This window comes from Ornithodoros turicata, chromosome 4, assembly GCF_037126465.1.
Source record: "Ornithodoros turicata isolate Travis chromosome 4, ASM3712646v1, whole genome shotgun sequence".
In the NCBI taxonomy this organism is placed as follows: domain Eukaryota; kingdom Metazoa; phylum Arthropoda; class Arachnida; order Ixodida; family Argasidae; genus Ornithodoros; species Ornithodoros turicata.
This window is the reverse complement of record NC_088204.1, coordinates 69,749,881-69,770,170: the sequence shown is the minus strand read 5'-3', so window position 1 is coordinate 69,770,170 and position 20,290 is coordinate 69,749,881. Positions and strand designations below refer to the sequence as shown.

General features: G+C 48.4%; 2 protein-coding genes across 3 annotated transcripts in view; one reads left to right on the top strand and one right to left on the bottom strand.

Moving 5' to 3' along the window:
* The first annotated feature begins 17 nt into the window (after window positions 1-17).
* LOC135392544 (uncharacterized) lies at window positions 18-1,065 on the top strand. Its single transcript, XM_064623252.1, has 2 exons — window positions 18-51; window positions 128-1,065. Exons 1-2 carry the CDS (start codon window positions 18-20, stop codon window positions 1,063-1,065), a joined length of 972 nt encoding a protein of 323 aa, XP_064479322.1.
* An 11,958-nt stretch (window positions 1,066-13,023) lies between these two features.
* The window catches only part of LOC135391794 (E3 ubiquitin-protein ligase XIAP-like), a 41,153-nt gene continuing 33,886 nt past the window's right edge, over window positions 13,024-20,290 (bottom strand). For both annotated transcript variants that reach the window (XM_064622257.1, XM_064622256.1), the window contains one exon: window positions 13,024-14,599. In XM_064622257.1, the coding sequence (XP_064478327.1) occupies window positions 14,593-14,599 (7 nt within the window). In that variant the 3' untranslated portion in view covers window positions 13,024-14,592. The remainder of the gene's footprint in view (window positions 14,600-20,290) is intronic.

The window sequence follows — 20,290 nt, the reverse complement described above, 5'->3', positions numbered from 1 at the left end:
TCATCGCTGGTAAGGAAATGGAGGATCTTGATCGCATCAGGAAATTTCGAAGTTAGGCCAGGTCGTCGATAACCCGAACGGTGAACGATCTGAAGAATCTTTTTGACTACGACCCCTCTTCCCAGAGAGCAACTGAAGCAAACCTTGACGGTTCTGGAAACGAAGTGGGCTACCTTGAAAGAAAAGGACCGGGAGGTTCAGGGTCTCATACCGGAGGAATTGATAGAAAGCGAGTGTAATTCCTGCGATCAATACCTCGAGTCAGTCACTGCGATCAAGTTTCAAGTGTGTTCCGCACTAGACTCCACGACCGCATCCCGATCTTTGGCTCACGCAAGTGACGGCGTTAATGCTACGGGACCTCGACGATCCTCCTCAGGAGATCGGAGTCAGTCTACCGGAGTCACTCTACCGAAGCTGCGGATCGACACCTTTAGCGGCGACCTATCTAAATGGCAGGGGTTCTGGGACCAGTTCCATGCGAGTATTCATGCAAACGAACGTCTCACCGATGTCAACAAGCTGAAGTACCTGGTTGCTCTCGTTTCTGGGCCAGCAGCCCGTGCCATTGAAGGTCTCTCAATTAGCGATGAGAACTACACGACTGCCGTGGACATATTTCAGAAGCGATTTGGGAAGGACGACCTTCTTGTGACCGAAAACATGGGGCGCCTTTCCGAGCTCAGGACTGTTCGGTCCAGCACCGACGTAAAGGGATTGCGTGAGCTCCACGAGACTGTTACGGTGCGCATCAGGAACCTGAAGAGCCTAAATTTTACGACAGCACAATACGCAATTCCGCTTCGGCAGGTCATCTTGAAGAAGATTCCTAGAGACCTCGAAATGGACTTCTACCGAACCAAGGACAAAGGCAAGGACACCAACGGCGACTCTTTATCATCCCTACTAGATTTCCTGGAGAATGAGATTGAATGTCGGGAACGAGCCCGAAGGGAGGCAGATGACGTTCCCGACATTCAATCTCATTCTCCAGGAAATCTAGCAGGGATGATAAAGAGTCGCCGTTGGTGTCCTTGCCTTTACAACCGCAACAGCAATTGGTGAATTGTTGCGGCCTGGAGCAACGGTCGAATACCAAACGGTATGTACTGCAAGCAGTGGCTCGCATTTATGATCCCTTGGGCTATGTGGCGCCTTTCGTGTTGACAGCCAAGATTTTGCTACAACGGATTTGGCTCTCCAAGATGAATTGGGACGAAGAACTACCAGAAGACCTGATGGGAGTGTGGTCGTCTTGGTGCCAGCAGGTGCCTTTATTGTCTCGCGTCTCGTTACTACGGCGGCTCGGCGGGAAGATGTCGGAGGGCAGCATCGCGCTGCATATGTTTTGCGACGCGAGTCCGCGAGCATACGGTGCGGCCGCATACCTGGTGACGCTCCACAGGGACGGTCATTACAGTGCGGATCTTCTTTTGGCAAAGTCTCGGGTGGCCCCGGTCAAAACGGTCTCCTTACCGAAACTCGAGTTAATGGGTGCCGTCATCGCGACCAGGCTTATGAGATTCTTACAGACGACGTTATCTCTGTCCACCGTACCCACTGTGTTATGGACGGACTCTGAGATAACACTCTACTGGATTTACGGATCGACGAACGACTGGAAACCTTTTGTACAGAACCGGGTGTTGGAGATACGGGCTGGTACGGAGCCTAGTCAGTGGCGCCACTGCCCCGGCAAAGAAAATCCCGCAGATCTTCTCACGAGAGGCACTTCATGCCTCCAATTGCTGAACAACAGTGTATGGTGGCAGGGGCCCTCGTGGCTTATGGATCAAAAGTCTTGGCCTCCAGCATGGCGTACTCCGGATGAACCCTGCGTCGAGGTACGAAACGAAACAAAGGCCCAGACGGCGTGCTGCGTACCCATCTTGGCTACTACTACCCTAATGGATGTTGCCAAATACAGTTCACTTCACCGTCTGCTGAGAGTTACCGCTTGGGTGTCAAGATTCCTGCACAACTGTAGGCATACCACAGCCGAAAGGACGGGGACCTTTGACGGCCGCCGAGGTAGTTGCAGCGGAAACATACTGGGTCACAGCGGCACAGCGGCAAATTTTCGGTTCTCATCCCGCGGTGCACAAGTCCTTACAAAATGTGTCTGTCTTCCATGATGACGATGGCGTTCTCCGTTGGACGGGCCGATTACAGCGATTTTGATACAGCGATTTTGAAGAAACCCAGAAGCATCCCATCGTCATCCCCGCTGACCACCCGTTCACAGCTCTTTTAGTTTTCCGGGCTCATGTCAGGCTTCTGCATGCTGGAGTTCAGGAGACACTCGCCGCGCTTCGGGAAGAGTACTGGGTTCTCCGTGGTCGTCAGGCTGTGAAGAGGATCGTAAATGGATGTCGCACTTGCCGACGAACAAAGGTTCAGGCGTGCACAGAAGTTACCGCTCCGCTACCACGAGACCGCTTGCCACAGTCCGCACCATTTGAAGTGACAGGCACCGATTTTGCGGGTCCACTGCACTACAAGTGTTCAAAAGGCGGCGGAAGAAAGTGCTACATCCTGATTTTTACCTGTGCCGTCACTAGGGCTGTTCACCTAGAGGTGATGAAGTCTATGTCTACCGAGGATTTCCTAATGGCTCTTAGAAGGTTCGTATCAAGACGGGGCGTACCCGCCACTATATATTCAGACAATTTTCGGACATTCAAGCGAGCCAGTCGCGAACTCACCCCTGCCTGGTTGTCACAAAACGCTCAGGTAAACGGGTAAACGTATTCTTGAATGCACGACGGATCACCTGGAAATTCATAGTGGAGCGAGGAGCACGGTGGGGTGGGTTTTGGGAACGCCTGATTCGCAGTACCAAAACCTGCCTGCGTACAGTCCTGGGCCGAAGCGCCCTCCGCCACGCAGAACTCTACCGTTCTCACAGAGGTGGAGGCGGTGATGAATTCTCGGCCTCTGACGTATCTGTCCGAAGATCCAGACGATCTTTCTGCCGTCACGCCGTCACACTTTCTGATTGGGCAAACGCTCACCGCGCTTCCGTGTCGCGAACCCGAAGCAGGAACAACATCTACAGCGCAATAGTTGAGACGACGGTGGATGTATCGGGAAGAATTGACTCATCAATGCTGGAAGAAGTGGGTTAAAACCTACATCCTCCTCCTGAGATCGGCCAACGTCTGCAAGCCCGTACCATCACACAGCGTCGCCGTCGGGGACCTAGTACACATTGCTGCAGAGTCAAGGCCGCGAACATCGTGGCCTCTAGGACGTGTGAGTCACGTAACACAGACCCCAGATGGAAGGGTTAGATCCTGTAGAATCAACTTGCCAGGAGGGAAAACCGTAAGCCGGCCAGTACAACTTCTCTACAAATTGGAAGCTGATTGACTTGTACTTCCGCGCCGGGGAGTGTTAAGGAAGACGACAGGATTGCAGGGACACGGGAGCTCGTGGCTTCCGCCCTCTATCTTCTCTTCCGCCATTACTGTCACTAAAAGCTTTGCCACCGATCCTTACGGACGTCTCCTGCTTCCTTAAACAGGTTTGTTTGTCATAAGAAAAACAGAGAGAGAGAAGAGATATTGAACACTCTCTGACATGCTCTGCTACTCCTAACATAAATTCTCCAGCTGGATGGCTACCAGTGTTGTTGTTCTTTGTTGAGGACGTTTTGTGCGACAGTCGTGCCATTCCTTCTTTCCTGTACAGTAGAACCACAAAAGCAAATGCTGAGCCTGGTGCCGTCGTTGACGCTTCATCGTAGGTAGACAATGCTCAGCACTGCAACGGGCAGAGTGGAGTTGGCGTGGTGCACTTCAGGTACGGAGAACGTTATGCACGTGTACGTATATTGTTGTAACTGAGTGACGTAAGAGCAATGACATCAGTTCTAAAGAAGAAGAATGCGTAGGTTGTGGACCTTCAGTTAGCACATCATCGCGGAAGTACGCTGCCCATGTTTGGGAAGGGGGTGAAAATGATAATCTACATGTCACAATTACGAAAGCCAAACAGCAAGGGAAAAACAAAAAGGCCAAGTCATATTTGTAATGTCTTAAATTTTGATTCGAAAGGGAGCAATATATATATATATATATATATATATATATATAGCAGTGCATATAGTGCTCATGTAGCATAGGTAGGATTACAATGACGTAGAAGATAAAAACCCGAGATAGGGAAGGATTAATAAAAATTCCTGTCTTTACGTCACAAGACAAGTGTGATCATGAGTCACGCAACAGTGGTCTGTCCGCAGTATCAGCACGTCTGAGATGGCGTGTGTCAAGGGGTGGCAAGTTGTGCCCTACAGGGAGGACTCAAGCCGAAACACAGACGACCTGAGTCGTCTTTCCGTCTTTACTTCTCCCTGTCTCGGGAGTTTACCTTTTCCTTTGTAATATAAAGGTGTCGTACAGACGCCAGCGCCCCCAACCGTCCACGCTGGTTTAAAGATACTGTAACTATATCCCGGCACACAAGCGCTTGCTCAGTATGTCAACACTAGGCGTCCTTTGGCGTCGTAAGGGCCCTGTCGGACAGCGCACTAAATATCGGTTAAGAAAGTGACAGTTATCTAATGGCATTTGCCTAGCTGCCATGTCCAACATGCAGGTGTCAGATGTGCAGTTAACTGCCGTCTTTTGCGTGCGCACTAGTTCAATAATAACATAAAAATAACGTTCCAGTACAAAGAACAATTACTTTTACAACGTGCGCGGGGCTTCGTGAAGTCAAATGCTAAAACAACATAGTTTCGCACAGAGGGCGCAGCGCCCACATATTCAAGATTGGACACGCTGAAAACATAGCTGTCGCCATGTTGCTCAGAAGATGAGGCGGCTGAGTCTGAGGCCGACACCGCCTAGTGCGTACCTGAGGGGGGGGGCACTCTCCTAGGCCCCTCAAAATGTCTATCCCAGCCTGGCCTAACTAAGGTTACGCAATCTAACCTAACCTAATGTATATGATGGTATATGGCCCAACGCTTTACTTTTCACAAGATGGCGGCGTGTCCAATGTACAAGTTCGAAACCGTCGCGTGTTCCAGTCTGTCGTGGATCTCCAATGATGCCGAATACCAGAGGCCAGGTTACACAGAAAACGAATGTTTATTGTGGAGCTGCTACGTATTACAATTATGGCTCGCGGACCATCGCGTGAACATTACGCAATCAGTCTTTTAATTGGTGCATATATGCAGAAGCAGAATCGTTCAATCACGCTGTTCAACTACAGATCGCGTCTGACCGGCGTCAACAGTCAACGAGTTCTTGCGTTTGAGGGTATGCATACATACCAGCGTACGGGTGACGAGGCTTGTCCTCTAACACTCTAAAGGCCGTTAGTGAGCCCTGTTAGCCGAAATTACCAGTTATTGCTGAAGGCCATTTCCGTTGCCGTGTGACAAGCTGACATAGAGGTCCTTTATCCTAAATGGAAGTTACTAAATTAGCATTTACTGTGTCCTGATAGAGGCATTAAACTATGCGCTCGCCCGTTACCGAAGTCTAGCGATATCTTTACGACTTTGCCTGTGCTGTTGTCCTTCTGCCTTGGGGGTAGCACGAAATGTCATAATTAGGAATCCAAAGGCCCAAACTCCGAGACGTTCCAAATCTCAAATCGGCACTATCGAATGCCAGCAAAGCAGAACAAGCGCAGGAACGTGTAGTTGTAGCGGGCCGTGGACAACGACGATGATGGCCACGCGCCTGGAGCACCGACCTCAGTTCCACCGGCGCGGCCATGAAGATAGGCCACTGCCGTCGCCTCTCGATGGCATACCATCATCGCCGGTCATGGCTAATGTAGAGGTACAACACCTCCTCTACATTTGGTGACCCGAACCCTGAACATCAAGTTTGGCGCAATTCGGCCCTTCACCATCCCAAATTTCTGACACCATCGACGAGCACTACCACGGCACGCTATCCCTGGAGGCCACCGCCATTACTCGGCTCATCACGACCACATTACGATCACCCTTCGCCTCTCGACCGACACGCCGACCGCTCCCGTCCCGCTTCCGTGCACGCTACCGATCCGAACGACCACGCAACGTCCCGACCGCTCAATGACCATCCCATCTGGCCACCGACCATCGCTTCACGGCTTCCAGGGACCGACCTGCTCTATCCACAGCCTCCTGCACACTCACGGCCCATCGCTTCATTTCACGCATCTCGACGCTCATCCGCGACACCAGAGCAACGTGCTCGGCTGCGGTTTTGGCAGTCGCAGCAGCCGACGCCACGGCAAGCTTCAGCCGGCGTCTCGGCAGTCATCACGGCTGCACCCCTCAATTCCTGGGACCCTACGAGCTCTCGCTCCCGTGTCGGGTGTGGAGCCCCAGGCCATGACTCCAACGCCCGACAAAGAGTTCGCCAACTTCGCCACTTATCGACCTCTTCCTGCAACGTGAGCTGTGCTGTGCCGTGAACATATCCAGCAGTGCGCGTCTTCCACGGTCGCTCTTATCCTCCTCCTCCTCCAGTGTAGACGTGCTTCTTCATTCTCGCCGCTCCGCGTCTGACGGGGGAGCACTGTAGAGGGCCGTGGATAACGACGATGATGGCCACGCGCCTGGAGCACCGACTTCAGTTCCACCGGCGCGGTCATGGAGGCAGGCCACTCTCATCGCCTCTCCGTGGCATACCATCATCGCCGGTCGGGGCTCATGTAGAGGAACACCTTCTCTACATAGTCAACAAACTTGGACTAACCTAGGTCTCACTATAGCCACTACACTAACAACGAACTAACCAGCATCGTTTCGTTTTGAGTTGCTCGAACGAGTCTGCCCTCCGAAACCGGACCGTCGCCAAAGTGTGCGTTTCATTCGCTGAAACGACACCGACGGACATCGAAAACATGCGAAACTAACATGTTGCTCATCGATATCCTATTTTCTAACACGGCCATTATCAGACCTCGCAGATCTACGCTAATCATATTGCAATTCGAGATTGTGGTTTTTGAGGTCTGGGATTTCGAACGCTAGTACTTACCCGGGCAGTTTTGGTTAAACTGTAGCCAGGAGCTACAAAACCCCAGCTACAAAATTAAACTAAGATTTTCACCCCAGAAGGCAATAATGGAGCATCAGCATACGGGGTTTGGTCATAGAAATGTTCGTGTGAACATCGAATAATGTAGAAAAATGGAATAACAGAACAGAACTCGGAAATCAGACGTGACGTGATGTACATTAAGTACTCAACATTACATAAGCGGGCCCGCCTAAGCCCGAGGGCTTGACACAGGGCCCGGCGTCAGCAGCGGCCGGTTAGATACAGCATGAAAATTATGATACATGACATTGTTGTATATTACATAAAGAAAGCGACACGACTAACCTCAGAACAATCCAGATCATCAGAAGCAAAAAAAAAAAAAAAAAAATTAAGCATCCGGCAACTGCCTTCAGACACAGGAAACAAACTTCACTAAGGCTGCCTGGCTCAGTAGCGAAAATTTCGTTTGGCAGGTTGTTAAAAAGGAACATAATAAGGACGACAATAGCTGCAATGACGGGTGAATGTTAACGGCTCAATATATCGGGGAGGTGGCTTCAATAATAATAATTATTGTTATTATTTTAGTTTTGATTAGGTGCCCATAAACACCAGGTTGGTCTGGGGAATGGTGCACCAAATTACAAGACAGATATGCATGAAACATTAGACATGACGCAGCAAAGATTAAATATCAAAGCAAAACAATAATGGAAAAGAACACTAAAAGGGAGATGACATCAACTATGCATCAAAGGGACTATGAAATTTCCCGAGCCCCCATACTTTTTTTCTTGCAGGAAACTGTTCTTCCCACCGAGAAACTGATATGCCACAAATTTTTCCGGACGAAATCGCTCCACTATGCGAGGAGCGCGCGCTCGAAATGTCTCTTCCGCGTTCCTCCTCTCCCGCGCACATTCTCCCGTCGACGGTGTAACTGTACGGACCGCACTTCTGCTTCTGTGCCACGTTACGTCACCGGTGTTGCGCAACGGCAAGTAATGCTGCGAGCCCGCTGCCGAGTGTCGCCGTCCAGTCGCCATAGCTGGGCGAACTCACTCATGAGGGCCCTCATGAGTGCCACTCACCCTCACCTCACGCCTTTGAGGTGAAGGTGAGTGAGGGCAAGCCCGCGATCAGGCCATCCGTGAGTGCACTCATGACGTTTTTACCCTCATGAGGTCTCCTGTGAGTGCACTCATGAGGTTTCGCCCCTCATGAGACCTCCTGTGAGTGCACTCATGAGGTCTGAGGGGCGCCAGGTCTGTGTGAGTGAAGTCACTGGTGAGGCCTGAGGGGTGTGAGGTCAGTATGAGTGCATTCAGAAATGAGGTTAAATGACACTTTCGAGACGTGGGCAAATTATGAAGTCACTAGTGATATGGTTCCAGCGATCCAGCTACCGGCAGAGTGCACTTTAAAGGGCTGGTGTTCCCGTTTTTAGCAATTTCGTCTACGTCGCGCTGGCAACACAGCAAAGCGTCCTGAGCTGACGGACTAGTTGGTGATATGGTTCCATCGACCCACCTACACGCAGTGTGCACTTTAAAGGGCTGGTCTGCCCGTTTTTAGCAGTTTCGTATATGTCGCGCTGAGAACAGAGCAAAGCGTCTTGGCTGACTGATTACTTGGTGACATGGTTCCAGCTACCCAACTACCGGCAGGGTGCACTTTAAAGGGCTGGTGTGCCCGTTTTTAGCAATTTCGTCTACGTCGCGCTGGGAACACACCCACGTGTCCTGAGTTGACTGATTACTTGGTGATATGGTTCCAGCGACCCAACAGCAGGCATGGTGCACTTTAAAGGGCCCGAGTGCACGTTTTTAGCCATTTTGTCTACGTCGCGCTTGGAACACAACAAAGCCTCCCGAGCTGACTGATTACTTCATGATATGGTTCCAGCGACCCACCTACCTGCAGGGTGCATTTTAAAGGGCTGGTGTGCCCGTTTTTAGCAATTTCTTCTACGTCGCTCTGGGAACACAGCCACGCGTCCTGAGCTGACTAATTACTTGGTGATGTGGTTCCAGCGACTCGACTACAGGCAGGGTGCACTTTAAAGGGCTGGTGTGCACGTTTTTACCAACTTCGTCTATGTCGCACTGTGAACACAGCAAAGCCTCCTGAGCTGATTGATTACTTGGTGATATGGTTCCATCGACCTACCTACACGCAGAGTGCACTTTAAAGGGCTGGTGTGCCCGGTTTTAGCAGTTTCGTATATGTCGCGCTGGGAAAGAGCAAAGCGTCTTGGCTGACTGATTACTTGGTGACATGGTTCCAGCGATCCAATTACCTGCAGGGCGCACTTTAAAGGGCTGATGTGCACGTTTTTAGCAATTTCGTCTACGTCGCGCTGGGAACACAGCCAAGTGTACTGGGCTTTGTTGTGTTCCCAGCGCGACATAGACGAAATTGCTAAAAACGAGCACACCAGCCCTTTAAAGTGCACCCTGCCGGTAGTTCGGTCACTGGAACCATATCACCAAGTAATCAGTCAGCTCATGACGCTTTGCTGTGTTCCCAGCGCAACATAGACGAAATTGGTAAAAACGGGCACACCAGCCCTTCAAAGTGCACCCTGCCTGTAGTTTAATCGCTGGAACCATATCACCAAGTAATCAGTCAGCTCAGGACGCTTCGCTGTGTTCCTAGCGCGACGTAGACGAAATTGCTAAGAACGGGCACACCAGCCCTTTAAAGTGCACCCTGCCGGTAGTTCGGTCACTGCAACCATATCACCAAGTAATCAGTCAGCTCGGAACGCTTTGCTGTGTTCCCAGCGCAACATAGACGAAATTGGTAAAAACGTGCACACCAGCCCTTTAAAGTGCACTCTGCCTGTAGTTGGGTCGCTGGAACCATATCGCCAAGTAATCAGTCAGCTCAGGACGGTTTGCTGTGTTCCCAGCGCAACATAGACGAAATTTGTAAAAACGTGCACACCAGCCCTTTAAAGTGCACCCTGCCTGTAGTTGGGTCGCTGGAACCATATCGCCAAGTAATCAGTCAGCTCAGGACGGTTTGCTGTGTTCCCAGCGCAACATAGACGAAATTTGTAAAAACGTGCACACCAGCCCTTCAAAGTGCACCCTGCCTGTAGTTGGGTCGCTGGAACCATATCGCCAAGTAATCAGTCAGCTCAGGACGCTTTGCTGTGTTCCCAGCGCGACAGAGACTAAATTTGTAAAAACGTGCACACCAGCCCTTTAAAGTGCCCCCTGCCTGTAGTTGGGTCGCTGGAACCATATCGCCAAGTAATCAGTCAGCTCAGGAAGCTTTGCTGTGTTCCCAGCGCGACGTAGACGAAATGGCTAAAAACGTGCACTCGGGCCCTTTAAAGTGCACCATGCCTGTAGTTGGGTCGCTGGAACCATATCACCAAGTAATCAGTCAACTCAGGACACGTGGGTGTGTTCCCAGCGCGACGTAGACGAAATTGCTAAAAACGGGCACACCAGCCCTTTAAAGTGCACCCTGCCGGTAGTTGGGTGGCTGTAACCATGTCACCAAGTAATCAGTCAGCCAAGACGCTTTGCTCTGTTCTCAGCGCGACATATACGAAACTGCTAAAAACGGGCAGACCAGCCCTTTAAAGTGCACACTGCGTGTAGGTGGGTCGATGGAACCATATCACCAACTAATCCGTCAGCTCAGGACGCTTTGCTGTGTTGCCAGCGCGACGTAGACGAAATTGCTAAAAACGGGAACACCAGCCCTTTAAAGTGTACACAGCTAGTGGTTGTGTCGCTGGAACCACATCATGCGTCATTTGACCTCATTTCTGAATGCCCTCATACTGACCTCACGTACCTCATGTCTCACCAGTCACTCACAGAGATCTGGCGCCCCTCAGACCTCATGAGTGCACTCACAGGAGGTCTCATGAGGGACACAACCTCATGAGTGCACTCACAGGAGACATTATGAGGGTAAGACCCTCAGGGCTTGCGTTTGTGAGTGCCGTGAGGGTGAGGGCGAGTGAGGGCCTGTGCTCGTGAGGGCGGTGAGGGTGAGGGCGATTGAGGGCATGTGTCTGTGAGGGCCGTGAGGGTGAGGGCGAGTGAGGGCCTGTACTCGTGAGGGCGGTGAGGGTGAGGGCGATTGAGGGCATGTGTCTGTGAGGGCCGTGAGGGCGAGGGCAAGTGAGGGCATGTGCTCGTGAGGGCGGTGAGGGTGAGTGCGAGTGAGGGCATGTGCCCGTGAGGGCCGTGAGGGTGAGGGCGAGTGAGGTTTCATCAAAATGCCCACCTATGCCAGTCGCACATAGAAGGTCACAAGGTCTCTGGCGCGTCTGAGGGTTGAAGTTGAAGCATTACGTTTTCTTGGTTGGAGGCGTTCGGATAACACGCTATAATGAACAGCCTTTTGCGCGTGAATCGTTTGCTACAGTTGAGCTGGCAAGTATGACATGTGAGCTGTACTTTTTCACCGAATGTATTCGTCCTCTGCTCTGCGGCCGTTCACAACAAGGAACTTAAGTACCCCCGTGGCTTTGAGAGTTTTGCTGACGAGTTACTTGGGCCGCTAACGATTCACCGCAACGTGTATTGGTTGTATCGCCGTCACCAATGGAAAGTGTCTGGTGGTTGCTTGGCATCGCAGTTATATTTACGTCAGTTGCAGTTATGTTTACGTGTTGGCAATCTGACAACGAAGGAAGTGCGTTGTGAAGTGCGACTGTGATATTTGGAGGATGCCGCCTTTGTTGCTCGATTTGTTTGCACGAATTATCGTAAAAGACTGGGTTGTCTATAATGGTCAATGTTTTGTTTTACTTTGTTTCAACTCGTGTTCTTCGTCATCATTACTGTTATTATTCAAAGCAGCTTCGTGTCCTCAGGCGATTTTTATTTACTCTGCATTTATTGTTCTACAGATGGCTGTATTTCCTTCCGTCGAAGGACTTCTTGTTTGCCTACGATTATGTTTCATGCAAGAATTTATTTATGAGCACGTCACGTATTCTGTATTCAATGTTGAGCACGTCGTAAGTCTGAACATTTAGCATTGCCAACCATCATGCCTACAAAAACTCAGCTGTCGCGCAACGCGTCCCTTGCTTGAGAACAGTGAAGTTGAATATATTTACGTATCCGCGAGGGCAAGCGCGAACGGAGTGGCGCTTATTTTGTGGACAGGACACTAAGAAAAGAAAACGGATCCATAGAGCGCGTTTGTAAGTGAAGGTGTTCATCGATTTGCGTCGTACTCGTGCGGTGGTGCTTGCTGGCTAGGAAGCAGTAACAGGCATTCGGATGGGACGCGATCGCACCAATCCAGCAATAAAGTACTTTACGGATGACATCACGACAAACAAGTCCGTCTCTATCATGGGCTTCAAGAAAGGGGAAAGCCTATTTTAACAGACAGTCACCTACAGGAACCAGGAGCCACCAATTTCACAGCTGCCTATTAATATTAAATACCATGTGTGCGGTATAAACGGGTTTACATTTTGCAACATTGATTTTTTTTTCTGGGAATGAATATGCCCACCAGAAGCGGAACCGGTTCAAAACCGCTATGAACCGTTATTTTTTTGCTCCGGAGCAGAACCGGTACCGGACCGTTTATGATAGAACCGGAACGAAAAACGTTTCGGTTCGACACCCTGATTAGGGCAACCAACTATCCAACATCGTCTCGGCATGTCGACGAAAACCACAGGATGCGAATGCGATAGACTGCAACCATCGCGCGGAAGCTGCCGTCATGGAGATTTCCACTCCCGATGAACGCATACGCGGGATCCTACGGCGCATGCCCCTGGCGGGATCCTTCGGCTCGGCATCACGTCACGATGACGTCCTGCCGAGCCGGCCGTGGTCCCGTTAAGTTGCCCGCTGTGTCTCCGCTCGGCAGCTAGCCACGGCGCGGCGCCAGCTGTCCTCCCTTCGCCGCTCCGTTTAAATTCGCTCCCGAGAATACTCCTCGCATGATGAAGGTAAAATTTTGGTTTAGACTCGGAAAAAGGTTTTCTTTCTGATGAAAACAAGAAAAAATCCTTTGATAGTCCCTTTAAAAATAGGTTTAATAGCATTTATTTATTTATTTACATACACTCAAGGTCCAGAGGGCCAAGTAGAGGGCAGTGGGGGTGTCACAGACAAAAATTGGCAAAAGTATAGGATAAGATAAATGGGTAGTACAACTCATAATATCTAAACATCAAACATAATCAACATACAACATAACCAAAGAGTAACAGTCAAAAACATAACATATAGACATTCTAATCATGGGTTGTGAGCATAGTATGAGAGTAGCATTATTAACACTAGAGGACTCAGCGAAAATGTCAACAGCCTGTCAACATGTGGTCACTCGATATTACAACTGTCACTCGATATTACAACATGTTACCAGACGTCTAAATCAGACTTAGTTTGTATATACAGTCGAACTGAAAAATGGGGTATGACCTAAGCGAACGAGAGGGTGCAGGGATGCTAATTAAGCGTAGCGAATCAGGGGAGTAGACGGCAGAGTGAACCAGTTTGTGCAGGAAAATACAATGTTTAAAAGTTCTACGGTGTGATAGGGTTAGCAAGTCAAGTTTCTACAGGATGTGCACGTAATTGCAGTACACTCTAACACCAACATGTCGGTCATAAAGAATAGAATGGCATGAGACATGTGACACAACACTACAGTGGAGCATGCAAATCTCAAAACATGAAAGTTCTGGAAGACATCAGTTGAACATGTAGTAGGTAAGATGAGTCCAGATGTGTCATTCATGAATGATGATGATGATAATGGTAGGAGAGAAAAAAATGGTGATGTGAGCCTGCTCACCGCGGGACAATCTACTCCAGGCCTAGTAGAGAATTGTGTGATCGTATGATTAGATACATTTGATAACTGTGCGTTCCTGGAGAGAAGAAAGAATGTTGTTCGTAACGCATGTTCTGCCTTCATTATAACTATAACTCGTTTCGTGTGCCACACTTAGATCTTTGCTAAATCATTTTTTTAAAGACTACTATTAACTGGAATGATCTTCCCTTGAATATTGCGCAGCTCACTGATCACACCACGTTTCATAGGAAGATATCATCTACCATATAACCATTAACTAATAATCAATTGATTCCTTTCTTTTCGCACCGTTATTTGTCAAGTGCATTTATTATCATACCTAATATCTGTACAACCCCACTCCCCCATGCAATGCTCGCAAGAGCCTTTGGGGTATTGTAAATAAATAAATTATGTAAGCTAATACGTGACCTGCGAATGCGTGGAATACTGCACTGCATGTTGTAAGTTGGGCATAAGGTTACACAACGAGATGTTTTTCTTGTCTACAACTTTGATGGGGTGAATTGATTGGTTGATTGATCGAGTCTTTGTCAACAGGTTGCAGACGTCTCTTGACAGGTGCCCGCCGCCATTTTCTGTAATATACCCTCTTCAGGTGAAGAAGACATCCCTTCTGCTCGTAATCGGACGGGTGCAGGAGGGACAAACGGTGGAATCCGATGCACATCCTCTGCAGGCTACAAGGTGATTGCAGGGAAAGAAAATGATGTGTCGGCCTCTCGTTCCGCACACAACGCACTTGCTGAGATCACCGCCATCACCTTCTACAAAGATAATGAGAAAACAAATATAAATACTGACTGTAAAGCACGAAGTGTCCATACGAAACAAGTTAACTGCTACAGGACAACTGCGCCAACTAATCTCAAGATGCCTGTGATTGGCTTAGACGGCCGCATAAGGCCTTCGAGTCCCAACATAGTGCGCTCGGATGCTTCAAGATGTTGCTTGTGCACTGAGCATGTCGCGAGAGCACTCGTCGCGGAGACGACGTACTTAGAGTATATTGACGCGCTTTTAGAGCATGCACGTAAATCGTTCACGAGTCTACAATCGTAAAGCGTACACGTAATCAGCTTCCCCGTCGACCTGGCGTCCGTCATGCTCTCGTATACTCCACTCGCAATATGAGGACTACATTCTCTGTGTGGCTAGACCTTTTAGGCTGCATTGAAGTATAACAGAGGACACTGCGATTACAGTGACTTTTAGGCAGACATATTTTGTGTCATACCCGCCTACTCTGTTACGACTGCAAGTTAGTGCAGTTCTTGCGCTTGCCGTTGGCTGCGCTCGTCGTGGTGACGTAACGCGAGTCAATTAGCTGCCCTTGTCTAAGCAGCGTAGAATAAACTTGCCTAGGTAAAACAACCGCTGTAATTGGCAGAGTCCTCTTTTCTGTCCTGTATGGTGGACAGAAGAAGTATTATGTGGAGCTTTTTTTGGAGGTCACAACGACGAAAGCTGGTTTCGAAAGTTTTTGGAAGGCGCTACAACCGTTTCTGTTGAACAGCTATCTTCGATGCTTAACACATTTGAAGTCACGAGTCAGTGATAATGACGTCAGACCACTTCTGCGTACGGTCGCCCGTATACGGTCGCCCGTACGCAGAAGTACAAAAATTCCGGATCAAACTTGATCAGCCCGGATCTGGTTTTAATCAGGCCGGATCAAGAGAAATCCGGGGTCGTTCAGGTCTCTTCCAGTTGGTTCCGGGCTGGATCTGCCTTTATCCTGCCCGAAGAAAATCGGAATGTACCGGATTCCGGAACACCCAGGTTTTGATCAGGACAGTACAAGCTAGTCAGGTTTAGTTCGCGGACTAAAAGCGAAGCTGGCATTGCTCGATGTGGGTCGGGTTAATACCAGGCCTACCGGACCCGGGTTGTGGCTTGGGTTTGGGCCGTTTTTTTTCTTTTTTTTTCTGTTTAAAGCCTATTAAAGGAGTTCTCTACCGACAGACCGAAATTTTCTAATGTTGGGTCTATAATGTTTGCGTGAACTCGAAATTCGTAACCCGCCACTATTGGTTTCTGTGGTTGTTACGCAACACTGGGAATTAACTGCATTTAACCGTCCGGTTTTTCGGTTGCGCCGATCCAAAAAATAAAAGCAAAAATAGTACTTGAAATACATTCATACAGACTTTTGCCTCAGAATGAGGTTCTTTGAATTCGTGTCATGCGTTAACTAATCTAACTTTGTTAATTGAACACGGGAATTAGTCTAGGAAAGGTAGCATTTTCCTGCATGGATTTGGAAGCCCGTCGCCACAGCACACTATCCCAGTCAAACTCAATGGGCTTTTCACAAGATTCGTACAGAATTTTGCCAGTCAAAGATACGTTGCTTTGCGAAGTATGATCGGTGAAATTTGTGGTTGTGGAACTCTCGGCTCCCCCTTTATCGCGACAAAGTGGAAAGAGCAACAGGTTTTATTCCGGTCGAGGGTCTCGTCACAGTCATTGTTAGTGGCTGGTGGCTGAGGACAGACACATTGTGGGTATACGTGCGATTATGGAGTGGTTTCTTTTTTTTTTTTTTTTCGCACAGGAGGAAGGGTATTTGAACGGAGCCAGAGCCAACAATTCGGCAAACGTAAATACCAGCGATCGCCCTTGATCCAATAGCGAATTTGCGGCTGCCAAATTTCTGTAGAAACCTTGTGAAAAATCGCGCGATTTTGAATGCATTTTTGTGTTAGTGGGATGCGCTTCCAGATTAATGCAGAAAAATGCTTCGTTTGCTGGGCTAGTTCAATTAACAAAATTAGCCTAAATGTGTGACACGAATGCAAACGGTCCCAATCATTGGCAAAAGTTTGTATGAGTGCATTCCAAGTAGCCGGATAATTTTCTTAAATAAGAACGATTTTTTGGGAACTTAATGGCATCCTGTTTTGGAACCCATTGTATGCGCTCCCTGTTTTGAATGGAGTTTTGAAAACCAGATTTGAGTAAATGAAAACATTGCACTAAAGAAGAACTTTGCTTTGAAATTTTGCCTTTTTCCAACTGCACGGTGCACTCAGCATATACTGTGAAATCTGAACACCATGCCTTGTGCCCGATTTGTCGAAAATCAGAGGCACGAAATTAAATACCCTTTATGTTGTGCGCGCTCTCACTTTTCTCGAAGCTGCGTATATTTCAGTACGCGTTTTAGAATTTGTACGCCGTACCGTTTCTGCACTCTACCTCTTTCTTGTGTTTCCGGCAGCGCGTGTGGTAGCCTGCCACAGGAACATTTTGTTAATTCATACATCTTTGTTAACCAATTAATATTCACGCACTGCTACGTTTGAGTATTTCGGATGATTCCGCCGCATTCGCTTGTGATTCACGTAAATGCCTCCGTGACGTTCCGACTTCGGAAACATTCCTACATTCCTCGGCTTAGCAATAATAATAATAAAACAACGTGTCACACCGTTATGTCGCATCAGACATGGACAATCCTAAGTCATATAAAATCGCATTTGGAACCATTTGCTCAAGAACAGCTTTTCCAAAAAGAACCCTCAGTCACACTGGCAGAACGTGAACAATGACGGACAGAAGGGCGACCATTGGCCAGCAAATTCTCTAGCCTCTATCCTCCGCGGTGACCTGGAAAACTGTCGTTTCACCCCGCCCGGGATTTTCCATTCTGCCGCGGGCTCCACGTGAAGAGGACGTCAAGCTTTGGCGCGATTCACCATGGTATTTGGATTCCTCCTGGTCAAGCGCAGACTTGTGCGTAACGCGTTACTAGTAATTACGTTACTTGTAATCAATTACTTTTATAAGTAATTTTTCGAGTAATCAATTACTTTTCTTAGTAATCGATTACTCAGTAATTGATTACTTTTCGGGTAGAGATTAACTCATCTTTCAGATGTTCTGCCCCAAGTCAAGACCCTCCTGCAGTGAGCCTTTTTTGGACCGTTCTACTATACCAAGCGGAGGTCATTGTAATAAGGTTATGGAATTTCAGGGTCTCTCTTCCTAATCTCTTAGTACACCAGTGTGGTGGTACCATTGTGGTAGCTTTGGAGGTGTAGTGAGTCATGGGAAGGTCCATGCAATGCTTTTCCACAATCGGGTCAACGTCTTCCCAGGCGATAAATACAGTAGACGTACAGATCTACTTGTCCTGTGCGTTTTTGTTTTTAGTGTTATTTCAGTTGTTCCGTTGTTGAACGATTTCTTTCTTTTTTTTCCCCCTCTGAGGCACATAAAGACGGGTATAATTTGCGTGAATGCAGAGTAACGACCGGAGTAACGCGTTACTTTTCTACTCGTTACTCAATTACATTTGGAGACCAGTAATTGGTAACGGCAATCAATTACTTTTTCCGTACAAGTAACGGTAACGGTAATCAATTACTTTTTTCGAGTAACGGGCACAAGTCTGGTCAAGCGTCACAGGTTTGTTGTTTTCATTAGTTTTGGTATATTGTGTTGCGTTAGCTGTTTAGCTCACTGTACTTTGCTGAAAAAAATTGCTGTGCTCGCAGACGCATACTATCTGGAACTGTAAACGAAAATCATCCTGGAAGTTCATCTTTTTTTTTCTTTTTCTTTTTTCAACAGCAAAGGTGCGATAAGGCGAGCTACGTAACCCCACCAGGCCCGTCACATGCTGGGAGAAATTAACTTGATCGACCAAGTTACGGCACTCCGTGAGGAAATCAGCGCACTAAGAAAAAGGTTCTCGAAGTCACAAACATATAGAAGTGAGTATGCGCCGCGATTTTTCCTTTCTGCCCTCAACAAGTACTCTTATTTTATTTATTTCTACCTGTGTTTCTTCTGTACAAAACATGTTCACAGAACTAGATCGTCTGCTGAGCAATGCCAGGAGACTGGCGCGGAAGCTACAAAATTGCCTGGGTTGAATGCAGACTTCCAGGATATGACGGCTACCTTATTGGCAATGGCGGTCCGACACGCATCATCCTCTGGTGGGTACAACATGTCGACTGACAAACGACAACTCAAGTACGCCGGCACCCGGGAAGAGGTACGTACCTGTTATTTGTAACTGGATTTTCAATTCATCGTGTCAGATTCGGGCACATTCATTGTGGCACAAAAATTTTGGTCTACAAAATGTTTCCATGCGTCCATGCAGGTCGCTGAGCTCATCACTGGGTCAAGCATGTTAGTGCCACATTGCGAAATTTCTGGCGTACGCCTGGGAAGGATTGCCACACCTTGTGAAGACAACGAGCACGCGGCTCCGTGACCTCAGAGAGTAATGGTCAATGAAGCTGTTTCCGAGAAATATAAATGAATTTACTGCTGGTTTTCAATAAATGCATGTCATATACTCGCACATTTGTTACTTCTTTTGAAACGTACGTTGGGCGTACGGATCTGACCCTGGGGTTGAGGCTGGGGTTTAAACGAACAGAGTCGGGTTATTATCCGATATCGGTCCGGATCTGTACACGGAATGATCAGGAATAGATCACGTTTTGATCAAAAGCTATTCATGGGACAATACAAGTTTGATCTGGGTTGTGACACCTCTAATCCAGATATGATCAAAGTTTGAATGAATCTGTGCCGAAATTTTATTGAGAGCCGGTCAGTTTCTGATCAGTGACCTGAATCGAGTCTTGATCAGAGGTTAGTCAGGAAGCGGTACAATTTTGATCCGGATTTGATAACATTTTGAATTAAGCTTTATCAAAATTTTATCATATGCTGATCAGTGATCCTGCCCAATTGAGGAATAAACCGGATCAGCCATCCGGGATCAGGGCCAGATTCCAATTTGATTCCGGAATTTTCGTACGGGTACGGTAGAAGAGTATAGGTTGTGTTCGTTTATTAACCTCGCGCGAACGGCGGGTCGGGGCCGTTACGTATGAAGTCATTGTACGTCATCGACTCTTGCGACCCACGTGGAGAGGAGAGTCGCTGGGTGTCGGCTCTCGAGCACTTCTATAGTGTGCAGTCATCTAATTTTAGAACGGGAACCGCTGCCACGAGCGCCACGAGAGCCGCGCCGCGGCATTTTTTGCCCTCAAGGAGTTGACTCACTCGACTCACGAGATGCTCGATTCCAATACACCAACGAGTAGTAAGTACTGACCACGATTATTCGGAAACGCACATCTGGCCTGGACGCCATTAATTGGCAATTAGAGCTAATTGGGACCCCCCACATTAATCAGCACCCTCCAGGGAGCCACCACACTAATTGGGGAATGTCTATCTCGCGTCCAGACCAGTTGTGCGTTTCCGGATAATCGTGGTCATAAAAAATAAAAATAATAGGCAGAAAATAAAATAAAAAGATGGAAATAGAGTGGCGAGAAACAATTTATTCGAAAATCAACGATGCCGCGGCGAAGAAGCCGCTCCGCAACACCCGAGTGACCAGCGTCCGCCATGTTGGTAGTTTGCACCCAGCAGTTGCAGAGATCGACGACAGGTGGCCACTTAGTTGCAAGGCATCACAC

Bases quoted from the DNA above. Each gene is read 5' to 3' on its own strand.
- LOC135392544 (XM_064623252.1), top strand. From the start codon at position 18: ATGGAGGATCTTGATCGCATCAGGAAATTTCGAA. The intron at 52-127 runs GTTAGGCCAGGT...CTCTTCCCAGAG, and splicing joins TCGCATCAGGAAATTTCGAA to AGCAACTGAAGCAAACCTTG.